This window comes from Theobroma cacao, chromosome 6, assembly GCF_000208745.1.
Source record: "Theobroma cacao cultivar B97-61/B2 chromosome 6, Criollo_cocoa_genome_V2, whole genome shotgun sequence".
In the NCBI taxonomy this organism is placed as follows: domain Eukaryota; kingdom Viridiplantae; phylum Streptophyta; class Magnoliopsida; order Malvales; family Malvaceae; genus Theobroma; species Theobroma cacao.
Window position 1 is genome coordinate 24332005 of NC_030855.1, and position 16317 is coordinate 24348321.

At 37.6% G+C, this 16317-nt stretch overlaps 5 protein-coding genes across 6 annotated transcripts; 2 read left to right on the forward strand and 3 right to left on the reverse strand.

Annotated features, from left to right (window-relative positions):
- On the forward strand, nucleotides 1564-3366 carry LOC18596940. Its single transcript, XM_007025709.2, has 2 exons — nucleotides 1564-2247; nucleotides 2622-3366. The coding sequence occupies exons 1-2, from the start codon at nucleotides 1647-1649 to the stop codon at nucleotides 3017-3019; spliced, it is 999 nt and encodes a 332-aa protein (XP_007025771.2). The 5' UTR covers nucleotides 1564-1646; the 3' UTR covers nucleotides 3020-3366.
- On the reverse strand, nucleotides 4517-6046 carry LOC108662587 (pre-mRNA-splicing factor syf1-like). The gene is made up of 2 exons (XM_018123278.1): nucleotides 4960-6046; nucleotides 4517-4752 (listed from the first exon to the last, which is right to left on the reverse strand). The coding sequence occupies exons 1-2, from the start codon at nucleotides 5430-5432 to the stop codon at nucleotides 4740-4742; spliced, it is 486 nt and encodes a 161-aa protein (XP_017978767.1). The 5' UTR covers nucleotides 5433-6046; the 3' UTR covers nucleotides 4517-4739.
- LOC18596941 (pre-mRNA-splicing factor SYF1) lies at nucleotides 6106-10373 on the reverse strand. Its single transcript, XM_018123199.1, has 5 exons — nucleotides 8590-10373; nucleotides 8073-8257; nucleotides 7800-7970; nucleotides 7233-7685; nucleotides 6106-6679 (listed from the first exon to the last, which is right to left on the reverse strand). Exons 1-5 carry the CDS (start codon nucleotides 10085-10087, stop codon nucleotides 6245-6247), a joined length of 2742 nt encoding a protein of 913 aa, XP_017978688.1. The 5' UTR covers nucleotides 10088-10373; the 3' UTR covers nucleotides 6106-6244.
- LOC18596942 (vacuolar protein sorting-associated protein 28 homolog 2) lies at nucleotides 11188-12896 on the forward strand. Of its 2 annotated transcripts, none has more exons than XM_018123269.1 (2): nucleotides 11188-11348; nucleotides 11901-12896. In XM_018123269.1, exon 2 carries the CDS (start codon nucleotides 12034-12036, stop codon nucleotides 12661-12663), a length of 630 nt encoding a protein of 209 aa, XP_017978758.1. In that variant the 5' UTR covers nucleotides 11188-11348; nucleotides 11901-12033; the 3' UTR covers nucleotides 12664-12896. The 2 variants fall into 2 exon arrangements, with proteins under 2 accessions (XP_017978758.1, XP_017978759.1); XM_018123270.1 differs by lacking the exon at nucleotides 11188-11348 and adding an exon at nucleotides 11369-11559.
- On the reverse strand, nucleotides 13480-16311 carry LOC18596943 (syntaxin-124). Its single transcript, XM_007025712.2, has one exon. The coding sequence runs from the start codon at nucleotides 15392-15394 to the stop codon at nucleotides 14486-14488; it is 909 nt and encodes a 302-aa protein (XP_007025774.2). The 5' UTR covers nucleotides 15395-16311; the 3' UTR covers nucleotides 13480-14485.

Consider the following 16317-nt stretch of genomic DNA (forward strand, 5'->3'; position numbering starts at 1 on the left):
ATATAGAAGTCAGATATTTGCATCTAAATCTTAGAAAATGTAAATCGATATGTGAGCTTAGCACGAAAGTCTGAGCAAATATTTTCAAAGACCAAAGCAACGTACTCGTAAAAAGCCTGATTAAAAGGGGAACATCAAAGAGGAGGACGAAGGAAAGATAGAAAGCATGATGGGGTTTAGTACGTTTGGGGTCGGACAGCTCATATCCTTTAGGAGCCAATCTTTTTCTAGGTGGAAATGAATTGGTGGGACAGAGCCACACTGTTCCATTTACTACCTTTCCCAGCTTTCTTTCTTTAAAAGAGCCAGGCTTTTACTTAAAATCGTCGAGGTTTTATTTGAGCTTGTACAAAAAAGGGTTGGTCGGTCCAGTGGTACACCCAACGAGCTGTGGGGCACATGCGCAAGGTGCGAAGCCCCCCTCCGCACCCACTGGATCAGCGCTTCAGGATCGTGGTACAACTTGCGTGGGTAACGGTCAATAATATGACCGTTGGACATAAAAGTATATGGTCCCTCTTCCCATTTAAATAATTCAAAAATTTTCCTTACTACCACTTTATTCCCCAATTTGCTTATATAATAATCTGCCAAATTCCTGAAAACAGCAGTTCCCCCTTTACATTCTCAATAAAGATTACTCACTTATAGGCATTAATTCTTGAAACCTCTGCCCTCCATTATTACTTGGTTGGCCACACAGTCTTTTGATATTAACTAGCTTCCAACCATATGCTCCAAACATAAAATTAGCCATTCTCCAAAAATTAAACAAAAAACATTTCTCATTAATCAAATAATATTCCTTTCGTCTTGGGGACCATAGAATATGAAAGGTTAATTTTAACATTTTTCAACTGATAAGTAAATCCTTAACAAAATAAATTAATAAAAAAGAGATGAAAGCTTCGAACACAATAGGAAGGAGTGCAGGTGATTTAACGAAGGTCGAGAGGAGTAAGAAGCTCGATCGGGTTTTTTTTTTTTTTAATTTTTATGAAAATTTCATTGAGAATATTAATAATTATAAAACAATTAATGCAAGTTTAAGATATATTAGGTAAATCCTTTTAAACACTTACCTAAGGGGTGATTAATGATTAGGATTAAAAAAAATAATGGTAAAACTGATAATTTGAAATTTGATTGAGAAAAAAAAAGGAATATAGAGTAATTAGGGAATAGGAAGTGACAGTTTGATTGATTGAGAAGGTAACTTAATTGTCAAACAACATAATTATGATGGTAACTTCCGGAAGGACCAAATTTTACAGGGGTGTCGACTTAAACAGGAACAAGGGAAGCTTCATTTTAACCCTGACCTTATCTTTTTTGTTTAAAATATTGAGCGATTTATAAACCTTTTCCCACCTGGGCCCCACCACAGATATTCTTACACGCCCACCTGGAACCTCCCAAACCACCCCACGCATTCACACGCCTAACGAATCCCATCCGTCGAGTTCACTTTTCTCTTAAATCTAACGACCTAGATTCAATCAAAAACTGTCCCCACTCTCCCTCTATATATTTCAGTTCACCTCAGTCGTTACTCTCTGTCCTCCCAAAAAAAACCTCCTTTTAACTTTCAAAAAACAGAACCAAAAAACAAAGAAAGGGTTTTTTTTTCTGTTGAACCAGTAAAAATGGTGTCGATGAGCACTTGGATTTTGTCGCTGAAGGTACTGTTTATTTCTATTGGTATGTTAGCTATAGCTTTTGGGCTCAAAGTCTCTGTTCCATTGGTTTTGGAATTCTCTGTTTCTCAAGCTCCGTTGTTATGGAGCACGTTCCGTTCTTGGCTCAAGCCTCCGTATCTTTACGTCATCATCAATGGAATCATTATCACGATTGCAGCATCGTCGCGGTTTAATCATAAAACCGGCGAGAAAGATCAGAAGGAGCAGATGCAGCAGAGGTCGAAGATCTCGGTGGATCAAGGGCCAGCTTTCGAGGACGAGATGAAGAGTGGCTTGGACTTCGGTGTAGTAGAATCCAGTGCTCTGGTGTACGAGCAAGAGCAGAGAGGAGAAGAGGTGGAAACGAGGGGTTTTGAGGAGGAGAGCAATGCGGCGGTTGAAGATGTTGGAGATGGAGGCGACGAGTTTGCTATCTCCAAGTCGGAGTGGATTCCTCCAAGGAGAATGGATTCTTCGGAGATTCCATCGGATATTCTTTTGCCGACGGAGAAACCTCCTGCTGCTTCTAGGTTCGGTCACCGGAAACCTGTTAGAGCCAATCCTGAAGGTATATTTCCAGCATTCTTCTATCTAATAATATTAATATTTTATTTATAAAAATGTTAACGGTTAGATTTTGTCAATATCTAAAGTCTCGGAATTCAAAAAGAACTCAGAAAAACGCTTTTTGTCGGTTCGGCTGAGCCTCTCCGGTGGTGTTTCAGCTTTTTATCCACGTGTTTGTTGTTCTATCTCATTTCTAAATGCACCGGTGTCGTTTTGCTCAGTTCAAAAATGGCGTCTATTGACGCGCCACCAAAAAAGGACAAAATAGTCTTTTCTACTTGACGATAAAATTTAAAATATCTAAATTACGTAGCTAAGAAGGATTATAAATATAAAAGAATGGTGATTTCACTTAATTATCTGCGGCTAATGCAGGTGGCCGAGCGTTGAGAGTGGCGAAGCCTAAACGTCATGAGACGCTGGAGAACACGTGGAAGATGATAACGGAAGGGAGAGCAATGCCGTTGACGAGGCACTTGAAGAAGTCGGACACGTGGGAGAACCACGGCCGTGATGTCAACGTGGAAGCATTAGCCGACTCTCCTCTGATGAAGAAATCGGAAACGTTCAGAGACCGGACCAATTACCAGCCGCCACCGGTACAAGTCACCTCTTCTCCGGCTTCAGGAAAGCTGAGGAAAGAGCCGTCTCTGAGTCAGGACGAGTTGAACCGTCGAGTGGAAGCGTTTATAAAGAAGTTCAATGACGAGATGAGGTTGCAGAGGCAAGAGTCACTCAATCAGTACATGGAGATGATCAACCGTGGAAGTTAGCCACTAATCATGGGTCCATTATATAGGTAAAGCTTGTGTTTTCGAGGAATAGAAAGTATCTACTTTCAGAACCCAAAAAAACAAAAAAAAACAAAAAAACAAAGAACAGGAAAAAGAAATATATGTTGATTAATTGTCAGAAATATGTCTTCTCCAACAAATTAAAAGGGTTGGAGTAGGAAAAAAAATAGGGTGTTGCTTCCTTGTTCCTTTTTTTTCTGCTGTAAATTTTATGGTACAGCTGGTTTGAATGTTAGTAGAGGATCATAGGATCTATTGTCTTGTATAAATGAAGACAATCAGCAGTGTTTTTCCTACTAAATTCATCATTTTCTTTGCTTGATTTACGTTTATTTTTATGAAATGAAGATGAACAAAAGATGTCCATTTAATGCCAATGTTGATAATAAGAAGAATATGTGGGATCCCTAAAGAATAATAATGTTGCGAGGTCCTTGTCTACACTCATGGTGACACCTAGATCGTGGGGGTAGTGAGGATTGGGGCCCGACTGCCAAATATTTTGATCCCCGTATTGCAAGTGTTTGGGACAAAAAATACATGTGATCTTGTCCTTTTTCAGCGCTTTCAGCCCTAGGTTCAACGCCACCTTAAATTAAACATGATTATAATACTTGAATAGAGTGTGATTGGATTAGTGATGAGTACCCTCATTTTTAGGGTATATTCAGTCTATATTTTTTTATTTCAATTTTTCTTATATAATTGTGATGATTTTTTTTAAAAAAAAATACTTTTATTTTTTAAATTTTGATCAAAATTATATAAAATTTATTAATTATTAAAATAAATATTTTATTATTTTTATTATTTTTGTTCTCTCATTGCATCGGTAGACCACCTGATGCTCCCTTGGGAGCCCTGATTGGGCTCCCCAGGGGAGCTTCAAGAGTTTTTTTAAAATTAATAAAAAAATTTAATAAAATTACATAATAATAATTTTTAAAATTAAATAAGAGTAAATTTTTTTTAATATTATTATATCATTAAATTAACGAATATATTATCAGTCAATTAATGGTTGGATTTATATATTTTTTTAAGATGAAGTGTTTATTTTAAAAAATAATAAATGTACTTAAAAAATTGAGGTATTTTATTTATTTTTTATCAATTTACATAACTTGAATAACTTTTGTTCTCTTAAAAATTATATGGCTAATTTTACTTAATAACATTATCAAAATATTTCTATTTAAAGGTCGTTACTTGTAAACTTTTAAGAGTATTTTTCTAATTTTATAAAATAAAATTAACAATCTAAGGTCTAATGGTAACAAAATTATCCATGAAGCACTGCTCGAAAAAAAAAATCCCAAACTGGCATGTGAAAGAAATTAAAATCTTTAAGTGATAGGTAGAATTTACTTTAATATTTATCTTGAAATCATTTTTTTTTTTAACAATGAGCTGAAACCAATCAATTTTGATGTTCATGAAATTAAAAAAATTTTTGCCTATGAGGTAGGCTTTCAATAATTTGTTTTCATAGCACTAGCATTAACTCTTTCTTTAAGGTCAAGCTTTGCGGCGAAGTATTGCTGTATCTTAAAGCTTGATATATCAATTGTCAGAGAAGAGTATGATTGAACTACGTAGGCCCCAATTCAAGTTGAAGAAATCCATCTTAACCTTTCTTTGTCAACGGAAATTGGAGCATTGCGTGTCTCATGATTGCATCACTTCCCTCTTTTGCTCTTCATTGGATGTGCCTGGAAGAACAGACAACAATGAGAATTAGAAGCTAGAGTTGAGAAATTGCAAGTTTCAACTTGAGCATTCACGATTATGCAAGGACATTGACACGTAATTGACATGTCAGCGCTTGTTAACTCCGAAACATCTATCGATCTACACCAATACCATGACTTAACACAAACAGCTTCTTGTCAAGGTTGCCAGCAGCAGTAGAAGCTTACCTGGCTCTTATCTTGCAGAAACACTCCGTGAAGGTATCTCCATTTCCATGTTGCACCTCAAACCCTCGCCATTCATCCCAAAAATCAGCGTCAGGGCATGGGTCTGCAAACTGAGATGCAAATACATATATTCCACGAGCACAATCAATTTCTCCTAAGCTATTTTCTGACTCTGCGTATCTCAAACACATTGTCTTCGTGTCTTTATCTGGAAGACCAGACTCTATTGCCTGCTCATAAATTTCTCTCGTTTTTGGAACACCAGAGATTCCAGCTGCACGGGCAATGTAAATCTCATACATGCCAAGCTTTTCGTGATTTGGAACAGCCTTCGTTGCTTGATCATATACCTCCATAGCTCGCTTTGCAAGCCCATAATCCTCCTCCGGCTTTGCAAATTGAAGATACAGGGGGTTTAACGCATCTGCAGGTGCCCGGTAAAAATGAGGAAAAATTGATGTTAAAATCAGCATCAGAGATCATTGATAATTCAGAGCATCATTCAAGTCAAATATACAGTTTAGGTAGAAAGATCATAATGTGCAAACCATTTGAACAGTATGCTCAAAGAGCTCCCTTGCTCGTTCCGCGGATTCACTATCTAAGTTAGCAGAAATACACAAATTGCAATTTGATTTCATCAATATGTCTTGACCTGGTGCTGCTTTCACCAGATGTTCATGTTCAGGTTTGTCAATGAATTGAGACAACTTGCACTGCATAAGATATATCTTGCCTAATAAAGGTCAGGCACAATAATTTCCCAATCAATTGCCTGTAACTTGTAAGATCAGTCAATCTATCTTCATCCCTGATCTTGCTCAATTTGTGATTAGACTCCATAAAGGCTGTGACTGGTTTTGTCCCATGAAACCCATGTTTCCAAAGTAAATTTCTTTCGATAGATAGGCGATCGTGCAATCTCTAGGCCTAAGAAATATTTAACTGTGCCAATATCCTCTAGTTTGAACCGTGCAGATTCACCTCGATCATGACTCCCTTCGGTATTTCAATGCGTTTCGATGTAATAATTGATCAAGGTGAAAATATGCTGCTATAACACAGCACAAGAAACAATAAGGTAAAGTCCATCTGTGTTCTGTCATTTCTTTTTTTTTTTTTTTTTTGTTGTTGATGACTTTAAAGTTAAAAGCAAACCTGACTCTAGAGTTGTCACTTAGATTCACCAGCAATAGTGTAGACCATATTAAAATGAAAGAAAGAATCCCAAAACTTAATAGATTAGATCGAAATATACAAATGCTCAAAATATGGCACACAAATTTTAAGCTCGCTTCTGCCTTTTAATTCGCTCAAGTGCGCCCAGACGGCTCTCACCATCTTTGTCGTTGGCAGCTGAGACATCACCTCCACCTCCATCTTTGTCACTGTCTTCTCTCTTCCGTACAAGACCTCCAAACACGGCAGATGGAACGTCTTTTTGTGCAATTTCAACTCTTTCTTCATCTTCAGAATCACTTTCTTCAGGCAACTCAATATCTTCATGATTTGCTGTTGTTTTCATCCCTCCATCTGCCTGTGACTCGACTCCAGCACTCACAAAGCCTACTTCTCTAGAGCTGTCATTTGCTGCAGGTAACAACTGCCTCTCAAGAGTAGCCATTTCATCCTCAGAGATACCAGCCTGTTTCAATTTTTCCTTAGCTTCATCGATGTTCTGATCCTTCTGCATCAGATACTCTGGTAGAATGAAGTGTGTCTGGAAGAACAGAAACGATGAGAGTTAGAATCTGGAGTTCAGAGTTACAAGTCTCAACTTAAGCATTCCTGATAATGCAAGAACAAGTATAAAATCAGATACTAATACATGCAATTGATATAGCAATGCATGTCAACTCCGAAACATCTATCGATTTACACCAACACAAATAGCTTCCTGTCAAGGTAGCCAGCAGCAGAACGAAAAAGGAACTAGAATCAAGTCTTTAGATGATAACTGATCTATAGAGAACATATACTAATAAAGGTGTTAAGACATTTTACCCTAGAGACCATAACTGATGACAATGTGAAAACTCAGTAGTTAGCAGCAATTGAAAACTTCAGACATTTATCATAAAATACATAATGCATGCCATTACTTATTTCAGCGATATTCCAATAGTTATTAACAGTGACAACCTACTATCTCCATTTGTCCAAACAAGTGTCATTTCTGAAAGCAGAAGAGCTAAATATTGGACACCATTTGTCTTTTAACTTATGCTTTTATGTTGTCTGAAAGTAAAAAAAGAAAAAAAAAAAAGGCTTACCTGGCTATAACTTGCAGAAACACTCCGTTTAATCCGCAACATTTCTCTGAAGGTATCTTCATTTCCATGTTGCACCTCAAACTCTCGCCATTTATCCCAAAAATCAGCATCAGAGCGTGGATCTGCAAACTGAGATGCAAATACGTATATTCCACGAGCACGATCAATTTCTCCTAAGCTCTTTTCTAACTCTGCATATTTCAAACACATTGTCTTCACGTCTTTATCAGGAAGAGCAGACTCTATTGCCTGCTCATAAATTTCTCTTGTTTTTGGAACACCAAAGATTTCAGCTGCACGAGCAATGTAAATCTCATACATGCCAAGCTTTTCATTATTTGGAACAGCCTTAGTTGCTTGATCATAGACCTTCATAGCTCGCTTTGCAAGCCCATAATCCTCCTCCAACTTTGCATATTGAAGATACAGGGGTTTTACTGCATCTGCAGGTGCCTGATAAAAATGAGGAAATATTTATGTTAAAATCAGCATCATAGATCATTGATAATTCAGAGCATCATTCAAGTCAAATATACAGTTTAGTTAAAAAAATCATAATGTGCATACTGTTTCAACAGCATGCTCAAAAAGCTCCCTTGCTCGTTCCAGTTTTGTTTTCCCATATCTCTTTACGAACTTTGACAGATATGTGACCCATATATCCTTCACATGAGGATACTTGAATATCTTGACACCTCTTTCATACACTTTGAAAGCGTCTTCAAAATATTTGTTCTCCTGCACAAGTTAGAAAAGCATAGTAGTTGTTAGTCCATCAAACCATTTAAGGAAAAAATTTAACAGAATGCAGAAACAGAAGTACAGGAGAACTGTTTTCACCTCTAACAAAAATGCATAGTTTATAATAATTTGCGGTGTAGCTATTCTTAGATCTAGTATTCTCTCATAGACTGCTCGTGTTGACTCCAAAGTACCCAGGCTTTCTTCCAAGTCCACATAGAATGTCCAGAGCCTTAAGGATTTATGGAGCTTCATCTGAACAGGTTCATTTCCATCAGCAGCAACTGCAAACGACAAAATAGACCAAAGGATCATGAGTTCGTTAGTTCCAGAAATAAGCCATGGTTGAAAATTAAACTTCTTTTCTCCTAAAGCTTAATAAGATTGAAGATAAGTTACCAAATAATTTTTTAAAAAATGATTCTTTTAATATAATCTCTTTTCCTTACTTACCACAGATTACACGGGTCTCATTATTTTCAAAAAGACAAAAAAAGGGTTTAAAGACCCTGAGATGGAAAAGAATAGGATACAAAGCTATGCATGCCAAGAGGAATGTAATAACCTAACTTTGAATTCAGATATCATTTGTTCATGCAACAGAAACAAGGATTACCTCTACGTTTGACCTCAACAGAAGGCTCAGCTGTGGCACGTCTCATCAGCTCAAGTGCACCTTTGAAATTCTTGTGCCTCAGTTCCATCTCTGCCCACTCAGCCCATACACTTGCCAGGTGATCAACAGTCTTGTAATTTACTTGGACAGCTTTATCGAAAATGACACGAGCATTGGCCAGATCTTTGTAAGTCTCATAAAGCTTCGCAAAAGCCACCCACAGAGTATGGGGTTTCCCGACAGCTTTCATTGGGTCAATTGTCCTAACTGCCTCCGTGTATGTCAATATTTGCTTGGTGGGCTTCCCCTCAAATAACTTGACCCTACGATGCCATTGCTCCACATTATGTGGATTCTGGCGCAGAAGGACACTATTAGCCAGTTCTGGCCTTCTATTCATCAAATGCTCTAACCGAGCCAGCCTCAAATCTACATCCTTATCATCATGTAACCAAAACCCTTTAAATATATGCTTCTCAAACTTGGATTTTGACTTGCACAGATCAATGTCCAAACGGATGTCTTCTTCGTGTTCATCCTCCTCAACATCATCATCCTCTTCCTCATCGCTCAAATCAATGCTCTCCATCTTGAGAGCCACCATGCTCTCTTCAAATTGTGAATAAGCATCAAAAATGACACTGAAGTCCCTAACCGTAACCACTGTTGTCATTCCCTCCTCAAAAATATCCCTGGCCTTCTCAAACAGATTTCTTCTGATGTAATAATCAGCAAGAGAAGTCCAAAGTCTCCCAACTTCATCGGTAAACTTCCTAATCCCACCCCTGATTATTGCATCCACATTGAGCCCCGAGACCTCTGTGGCATGCGTTGTTAGCAAATCACACAACTCCAACCACAATCTATGCTTAGTTTTACCCTTTATCGAATAAAACTGATCATCATTCAAAACAGATGCTAACCTCTCAGCTGCTTCTTGCCACAGACTTGAATTCACCAAAAACTCAATAAAATCCTCAATATGACTAGGATCATACTTCAAATACCTCCTGTAAACCCTAAGAGACGTCTCAATGGGGATACCCTTTTGACTCACAAAAACCAAATAAGGCTCCCAAATCCTATCATGTTGAGTCACTGGTAAAGCACAGAGCGCCCTATCAAACGTCTTACGTGTCTTACTAATCAACTTCTGTTCCGTTAATGTCAACAAGTACATTATCCAAATCCTAGGCATCTTATGCATTGTAACAAGCGCTCTCTCGAACGTATTGTTAAGGGTTTCATACTGAGGGTGAGTGACGGGCAAATTCCGAACAATTTCAAGACGTTCCCGCAAATAAGCATGCCAAAGCTTGTAACTACCCGGTAAAGCTTTCAAAGCTCGTTCATAAATTATAAATCTTTTCTTGAAAGGAGCATCTGATCTAGCTATTAGATACCTCCACCACAGCTTTAAACTGAATGGGTTTCTCAAAAGTTCTTCTTCGTAGAGAAGATCATCTTGGGATGGATATAGCTCCTTTGGCAGCGACATTCAAGAAGAAAACGATTAAACCCTAAACAGAAAATGCTCTACTGACCTGAGTGGAAAACTTCGGCAGTGTTGTACGTTGCTGAACAAAGGGAAAAAAATTAGATTTGGGAATTGTGCTTCAATTCGATGAATAGCAGTCGATTACAAGAAGGCCCTATTAGTGTTCATCGAGTTGAGAGAATTGCTGGGTCGAGGAGGAGGAAGAATTTTGGGGGCAACTCCCGATTTGGAGCAGGGAAAGGGAAAGAAAGGGATGGGATGGCGCCCAAAAAGAAGAGTTAAGTGACGGTGTCGTATTAAGGATCCCGTAGGTCTTTATGTAAGTTGAACCAGTGGTTTACTGAGTTCAGGAATTAGGACTCAAATCGGGTTTGGTTAACCCTCTTCAAGATTTGAGAAATGGGCCCAATAGCCCATTGAATGTGGTCCATTGGATTATAACAACCAATATAAATGGGCTCTTATTAATCCTTCATGGCCCATCTTCAAATAATCCATTGTGCAATTTCCGAGTTTAAATTTCTTTTACTTAATGCTTAATTTTTTCTTCCTCGAACTCATATATGGTAATACTTAAAAAAAATAAAATTAGAACAATAAATAATTGATGTTAAGAAATTAAAAAAATGAAAAAATTATAAATCTCAAATACTAACTTACTTAAAATTTTAAATTTAAGTTCAAATTAAATGTAGACAAATTTTTTATTTTTAAAAGTCATTTAATTTAGTTTAATATATAAATTACATATAATATTTTTAAAAAGCTTTTAAATTATTTAAAAAATTTTAAATAACATTTTAATTCTTTTATTCTATGCAATCATATTTTTATAATGAAAATATCATATAATAATATCATTATATCAATACTAAGTGACATAAAATATAATGTTCCTATTAATTATAATTAATTATTTGTTAATTTGATTGAATATAATAAAAATAATTTTTTTAATTTTTAAAATATTAAATCTATAAATTATGATGTTAAAATTTAATAAGATTTGATTGATTGGTTAAAAAGGAAAAAAAAAGGGCAATCCTACAACCTGACTACACATTGTACAATAGGGGAAGGGAAGGGAGAGGGAGGGGGAGCTTTTTACTTGTCAGGGTCATTCCCAACTGCTACACGTAGATGCCGTAAGCACCCAATAATATATTCCACCCCACACGCAATCCCTCCGTTTCTCTCTCTCTCTCTGCTGCAAGCAACACCATACCTCTGCACGACATTCGAAGCCGCGTTTCACTTCTTTGTAAGTCATTGCCGATTCTCCCCCACACCATTCATAATTTCTTATTTATTTGTTTCTATATATATTTTTTATAGCTATTTATTTGTTTACATGTATATATAATATAAGAAGACGACCCTTTTTTTTTTTCTTAATTTTCGTTTCTCCTATAATTTGGCACCGTGAACATAAAATTCTGTTAGGGCTTTACTCGTTTTTGGGATGAACTAAGGTAAGAAGTTTTCATTGGGTTCTTTGCAAGTTTTTGTTCTTGATCGTCTCTTTGTTAAGTTCTTAGCGTTTTATCTTTTGTTGGTTTTCTGTTCGGTTGCTTAGGGAATCAGATAGAAGTAGAGAACAATGTTAAAGTTTTGATCTTTTCCATGTTTGATGATGAAGAATTTATAAAGTTGATGATTTTCGTTTTGGGTATCTTTCTTTTTCGTTTTGTTTAACGATTTTAATATTTGTTGGGATTATGTGATTTGCAGAAAAATAGAATCTTGATTGATGATGAACGAATAGTAATCTGATTAGCTGTTTTCTCTCTTTATTGATTCAATTGTTTCACAGTGAATAAAGTTTAGGTCTCTTTGCGCGTGTCCCGTTCTCTTCTCCAATCCTCCAATTCAAAAACTCAAAACACCATTCTATTTTATCCCAAGTTGACCCTTTTATTCACTATAATATATCAAGTCTTGCCTAAATGGAGGTTAAGCTATGGAACGACAAGCGCGAGAGAGAAATGTACGAGAATTTTGCTGAGCTTTATGCCATTATCAAAGCAACAGAGAAGCTTGAGAAGGCTTATGTGAGGGATATCATTACATCATCTGAATATGAAACTGAGTGCCAAAAGCTTATTGCCCATTTCAAAACCTTAGCTTCCACGCTGAAAGACACGGTCCCTAGCATTGAACGCTTTGCTGATACGTATAAAATGGACTGCCCGGCTGCTATAAATCGGCTGGTGACCTCTGGGGTGCCTGCCACTGTGGAGCACCGGGCTGCTGCAGCTGCTTCTGCTACTACCTCAGCTGCCATTGTGGCTGAATGTGTGCAGAATTTTATTACTGCCATGGATTCATTGAAACTCAATATGGTGGCGGTTGATCAAGTGCATCCTCTCTTATCTGACCTCTCAGCATCACTTAATAAGCTTAGTATTTTGCCCCCTGATTTCGAGGGGAAGACAAAGATGAAGGAATGGATTTCAAGGTTGTCGAAGATGGGGGCAGCAGATGAGTTAACAGAGCAGCAAGCTAGGCAGCTCCACTTTGACTTGGAATCTTCATATAATTCATTTATGGCAGCTTTGCCTAATGCTGGTACTTGAAGTAATCCAATATACAGTATTTTTTTGTTTAGTGCTGCAAACTCTTGGATTCCCAGAGATATCTGGAAAGGATTATTACTTTGGTAACAGTGTATACATTTTGGGAATGATTGGATTTCTGTTATGTGCTGATTATGGAGAAATTGTTTATGGTGTCATTCTATGAGAATGAATTTGTGCATTGATTTGGTTTTGTAATATTAATATATTCATTCGCCAATGGTTTTTCACCATGGCAGTTTGTTGTCATCTTGCCTGAGTGATTATTGTCTTATATGTTAATTGTCCATCCAACATAGCTGAGTGAAAGTTTTGAATCCAATTATAATCCGATTCAAGGGCTGGCATTCATTTTTCATAGATGGAATAAAGCAACACAAGTACAGGAAATTCTGCAGTTCAAGGCTTAAGAAATGAGGCATTTCTCTGTGTTTGATTTAACATGTTCTGGACTTGCAGGGAGTAGACTGGAGATAGTTAAGATTGGCCTTTCCAGCTTTCCTTTGTGTGTTTGTTGAGTATGAGGAAGTTCTCCCACTGCTTGATGTGGTTTTTTGGTGTAATTTATTTCTGCCTTGTGTCTATAGGGTTGTTTAAGAATTTTTTTGAAAGTCATATGTTAGATTTCATTAATTCAATGGGAATGAAATTTTAAAATTTTCCCCTTACTCAGAACATCAGCAGGTTGCAGGTCCAGAACAAAGGATGTTGGTCAGTATACCCCTAATATGCTGGGTATACCCCCCAATATACCTTTGAACTACCTCCACACATTACCCCCTGCAGTCCTTTAAGACGTATACATAAAACGAAACCAGACAAAAACAGTCCCCCTGCTCTTGATATAATGCAGGTGGAAGGACCTAACCCCCTATTCCATGTACAAAACTAAAGCAACCCATATACCTAACTAAAACTCTGGTGATGCAAAGCTACTCAAAACATCAATCTGTAATCGAAACCAACCATCCATATCTACACCTGCAAACCAGAAACCAGCGAACCAGAACAGTACAGGCAGCAGTGAACTTTTATCTCGGATCATTCCTTTTCTTTTCCAGCATCACAACCACAGCTCATTCACCATCACACACAACAAAACCGAAAGTGACAGGATTTACAGGAACACCCTTAAGGCTTCTGACTGCAATTCCACTCCTTCACCAGCATATAGGGTTGTTTAAGATTGTAAATGGCCTTTGGTGCTTGCTTTCTTGAGATCAAGCTGATTCTGAATGCCTCTTTCTATATATTTCCCAAGGGGTACGAATATTCTTGTCTAATGGAAGATTAGGCAAGCCTATTTTCGGACATACGGATTGGAGGCCTTCACTTGTAGTGTAAATGAACTGGGTGTACCAAAGATTTTTTGTTAGATTAAATGGACAAGGAAAAAGAAAAGCAGTGAAATTTCATTCAAAAAGGGATGTCAAACAGCTGTTTAAAGGTGGGTGATATGTCCTTGTAACCACCCACGCAATAATATTGACTCAAACTTCCCTTGGTGGGATTCTGTCGCACAAAATCACCTCACCATAGTGATTGGCCCCTAACTTTGTTGGATTCCAACTATGAGTGGATAGAAGAATCAAGAACACCCCAAGTTGAAGGAATTTCCCCAACTTTCCATATCTAATTGTGCTATTTTTATGTGAAAAACTTTTGTCTAGGACTGTTTTCTCATGTGAGAAGAAACAAATGGTGTCTGAAACTTGCTCTATGTACGAACTAAACTGAATTTTGTTAGGCTGAAAATCAGAATACATCTCAAGAAGAGAAAAATTTGTTTTCGTTTTTGTTTTTTTTATTCCTTTTTGACTTCCTACAAGAGATTTATAATTGTTGGTAAGAGTGGGAAAAGGAGGACAAAAATGAGGACAGCAGCAGCAAGTATTGCAATACACGTCCACTTCCTTGAGTTCTTCTGATATTCCCTAGCCTCCTGAAGGTTTTCAGTACCTCGTCTGACAAAGGAACTAGCATGAGCAACATGGCTTTCGATGTCGTTGAGTTGGTGACCCTGAGCTTCCACAAGGGCAGCCATGTCCAGGAATATCTGATGGAGTTCGATCAAGTTCTTCTCTATCTCCTTAACAGCATCATGCCTTTCTTGAATTTCGGATATGGTATCCATAATCTGACCTCTTCCTTGTTCCTGGATGGCCCTTTGCAGGAAGCTTTCGCTTTCACCACTCGATATCAAATTCTCAATCGTGTCTTCATCAGCCTTCTGCCCTGTGATGGTAAAATACCTGCGTTCCACTGTTTCTTTATATTCTGATTGCATTCTTGACCTCAATCCTTGAAAATCATCCATCAAAACCTTCAGTTTCTTTCCTAAGCCACTAACCACTGAGGTTCTGGTTCTATCCGCAGACGATCCAGGACCACAACCTGGAATGCTTCGACTAGCTGCATTGGAACGTTCTAAAGCTTCAAGCTTCCCCTTGATGATTTTGACTCTTTTAAGGACCTGCTCAACGTCCGTGTCCATTCGGGCACGTAGTTGCTTCATGGTCTTCGCATTGTGCACGGTTTTGCTCTCTTCATTGGCGTCCTGTAATGCCTTGTACAGCCGTTCCACATTCTTCATGTCTTCCTTCACATTCTCCACATCTTCAAAGAATTTATCGAGATTAACACTCTCATTCCCAGCTTCCATGTCGTCCAGGTAGGCCTGTTGCTTCAGGTCTGTGTATTTCTTGAACGAACTCGAGATCAAATCATTCATTTTGGCACAACCTTATAAATCACTCCTTTTTTCTTTCAATGGCTTCAGGATGGATGAAGCTGCTGTATGAACTACTAATCTAGTATTAATTTGTAATGTCTTTCTTACCGTATTTGGAGTTTCTGGGAGACTTGGGGGAGGCTTTTGTCTTTCCTCTTCACCATATGCTATTGGCGAACTAGGAGGAAAAGAGGAGGTGACAAAACGGAAAAATGTCACCAACCAGGAGACAAAGGCTGATTTCTCTTATTTTTGGTAAGAAATGAAGGTATTAGAGGCACAAGGTTATTTGAGAATAATAGCTAATCTAAAATAAGGCTTCTTTTGTAGGTTTCAGGATAATCAATGACACTCCCTTTTTCAGTGGATACCAAGATAGCTTGTTTGACCTGGTCATCCTTTTTCCCATCCATGAATCCATCGCATCCTCTAGCTCTAAGCAGCCAAATGCCAATGTTTAATCTATCCCTTCCAGGTTTAGACCCATATATCATCTTGAATCCAGCCCTCTGAATGCAGGGGAAGTGTGGTCGGAATGCTTGAAATCTGACCTCCGCGAACTGGCAGCAGCTCAAAGTGTGTCGTCATTTTGCATGGTTCTACACCCCTTAAAACAGCCTCTAATTTCGATCAAAGGCTTTTTTCCCTTTGCTCATAAAACAGAGATGGGCGAAACCTACTTTGAGATTACAGTAGAAAGACACGTTGCTGTTCAATTCAAGTTAATTGGGCAGCTTCTATGAAGAAATACGCTCTAAACTAAACATAGAATTGCTGTCCAATTCTTTGTTTGGTGTTATAAAAGCCCAGAAACTATGTATATATTGTCAGAAACTAATCAATATGAAAAACTTTTCTCTCTATTTCTTTGTAATTTTATCCTACTTAACAATAAATTATTACTAACATCCGAACATTTGATC

Excerpts from the sequence above, each read along its gene's own strand:
- LOC18596940 (XM_007025709.2), top strand. The coding sequence starts at position 1,647 with ATGGTGTCGATGAGCACTTGGATTTTGTCGCTGAAGGTACTGTTTATT. Across the intron at positions 2,248-2,621 it reads TGTTAGAGCCAATCCTGAAG|GTGGCCGAGCGTTGAGAGTG; the intron begins GTATATTTCCAG and ends CGGCTAATGCAG.
- LOC108662587 (XM_018123278.1), bottom strand. The coding sequence starts at position 5,432 with ATGCTGATTTTAACATCAATTTTTCCTCATTTTTACCGGGCACCTGCA.
- LOC18596941 (XM_018123199.1), bottom strand. The coding sequence starts at position 10,087 with ATGTCGCTGCCAAAGGAGCTATATCCATCCCAAGATGATCTTCTCTAC. Across the intron at positions 7,686-7,799 it reads TTGAGCATGCTGTTGAAACA|GCACCTGCAGATGCAGTAAA; the intron begins GTATGCACATTA and ends CATTTTTATCAG. Across the intron at positions 6,680-7,232 it reads TTTCTGCAAGTTATAGCCAG|ACACACTTCATTCTACCAGA; the intron begins GTAAGCCTTTTT and ends CTGTTCTTCCAG.
- LOC18596942 (XM_018123269.1), top strand. The coding sequence starts at position 12,034 with ATGGAGGTTAAGCTATGGAACGACAAGCGCGAGAGAGAAATGTACGAG.
- LOC18596943 (XM_007025712.2), bottom strand. The coding sequence starts at position 15,394 with ATGAATGATTTGATCTCGAGTTCGTTCAAGAAATACACAGACCTGAAG.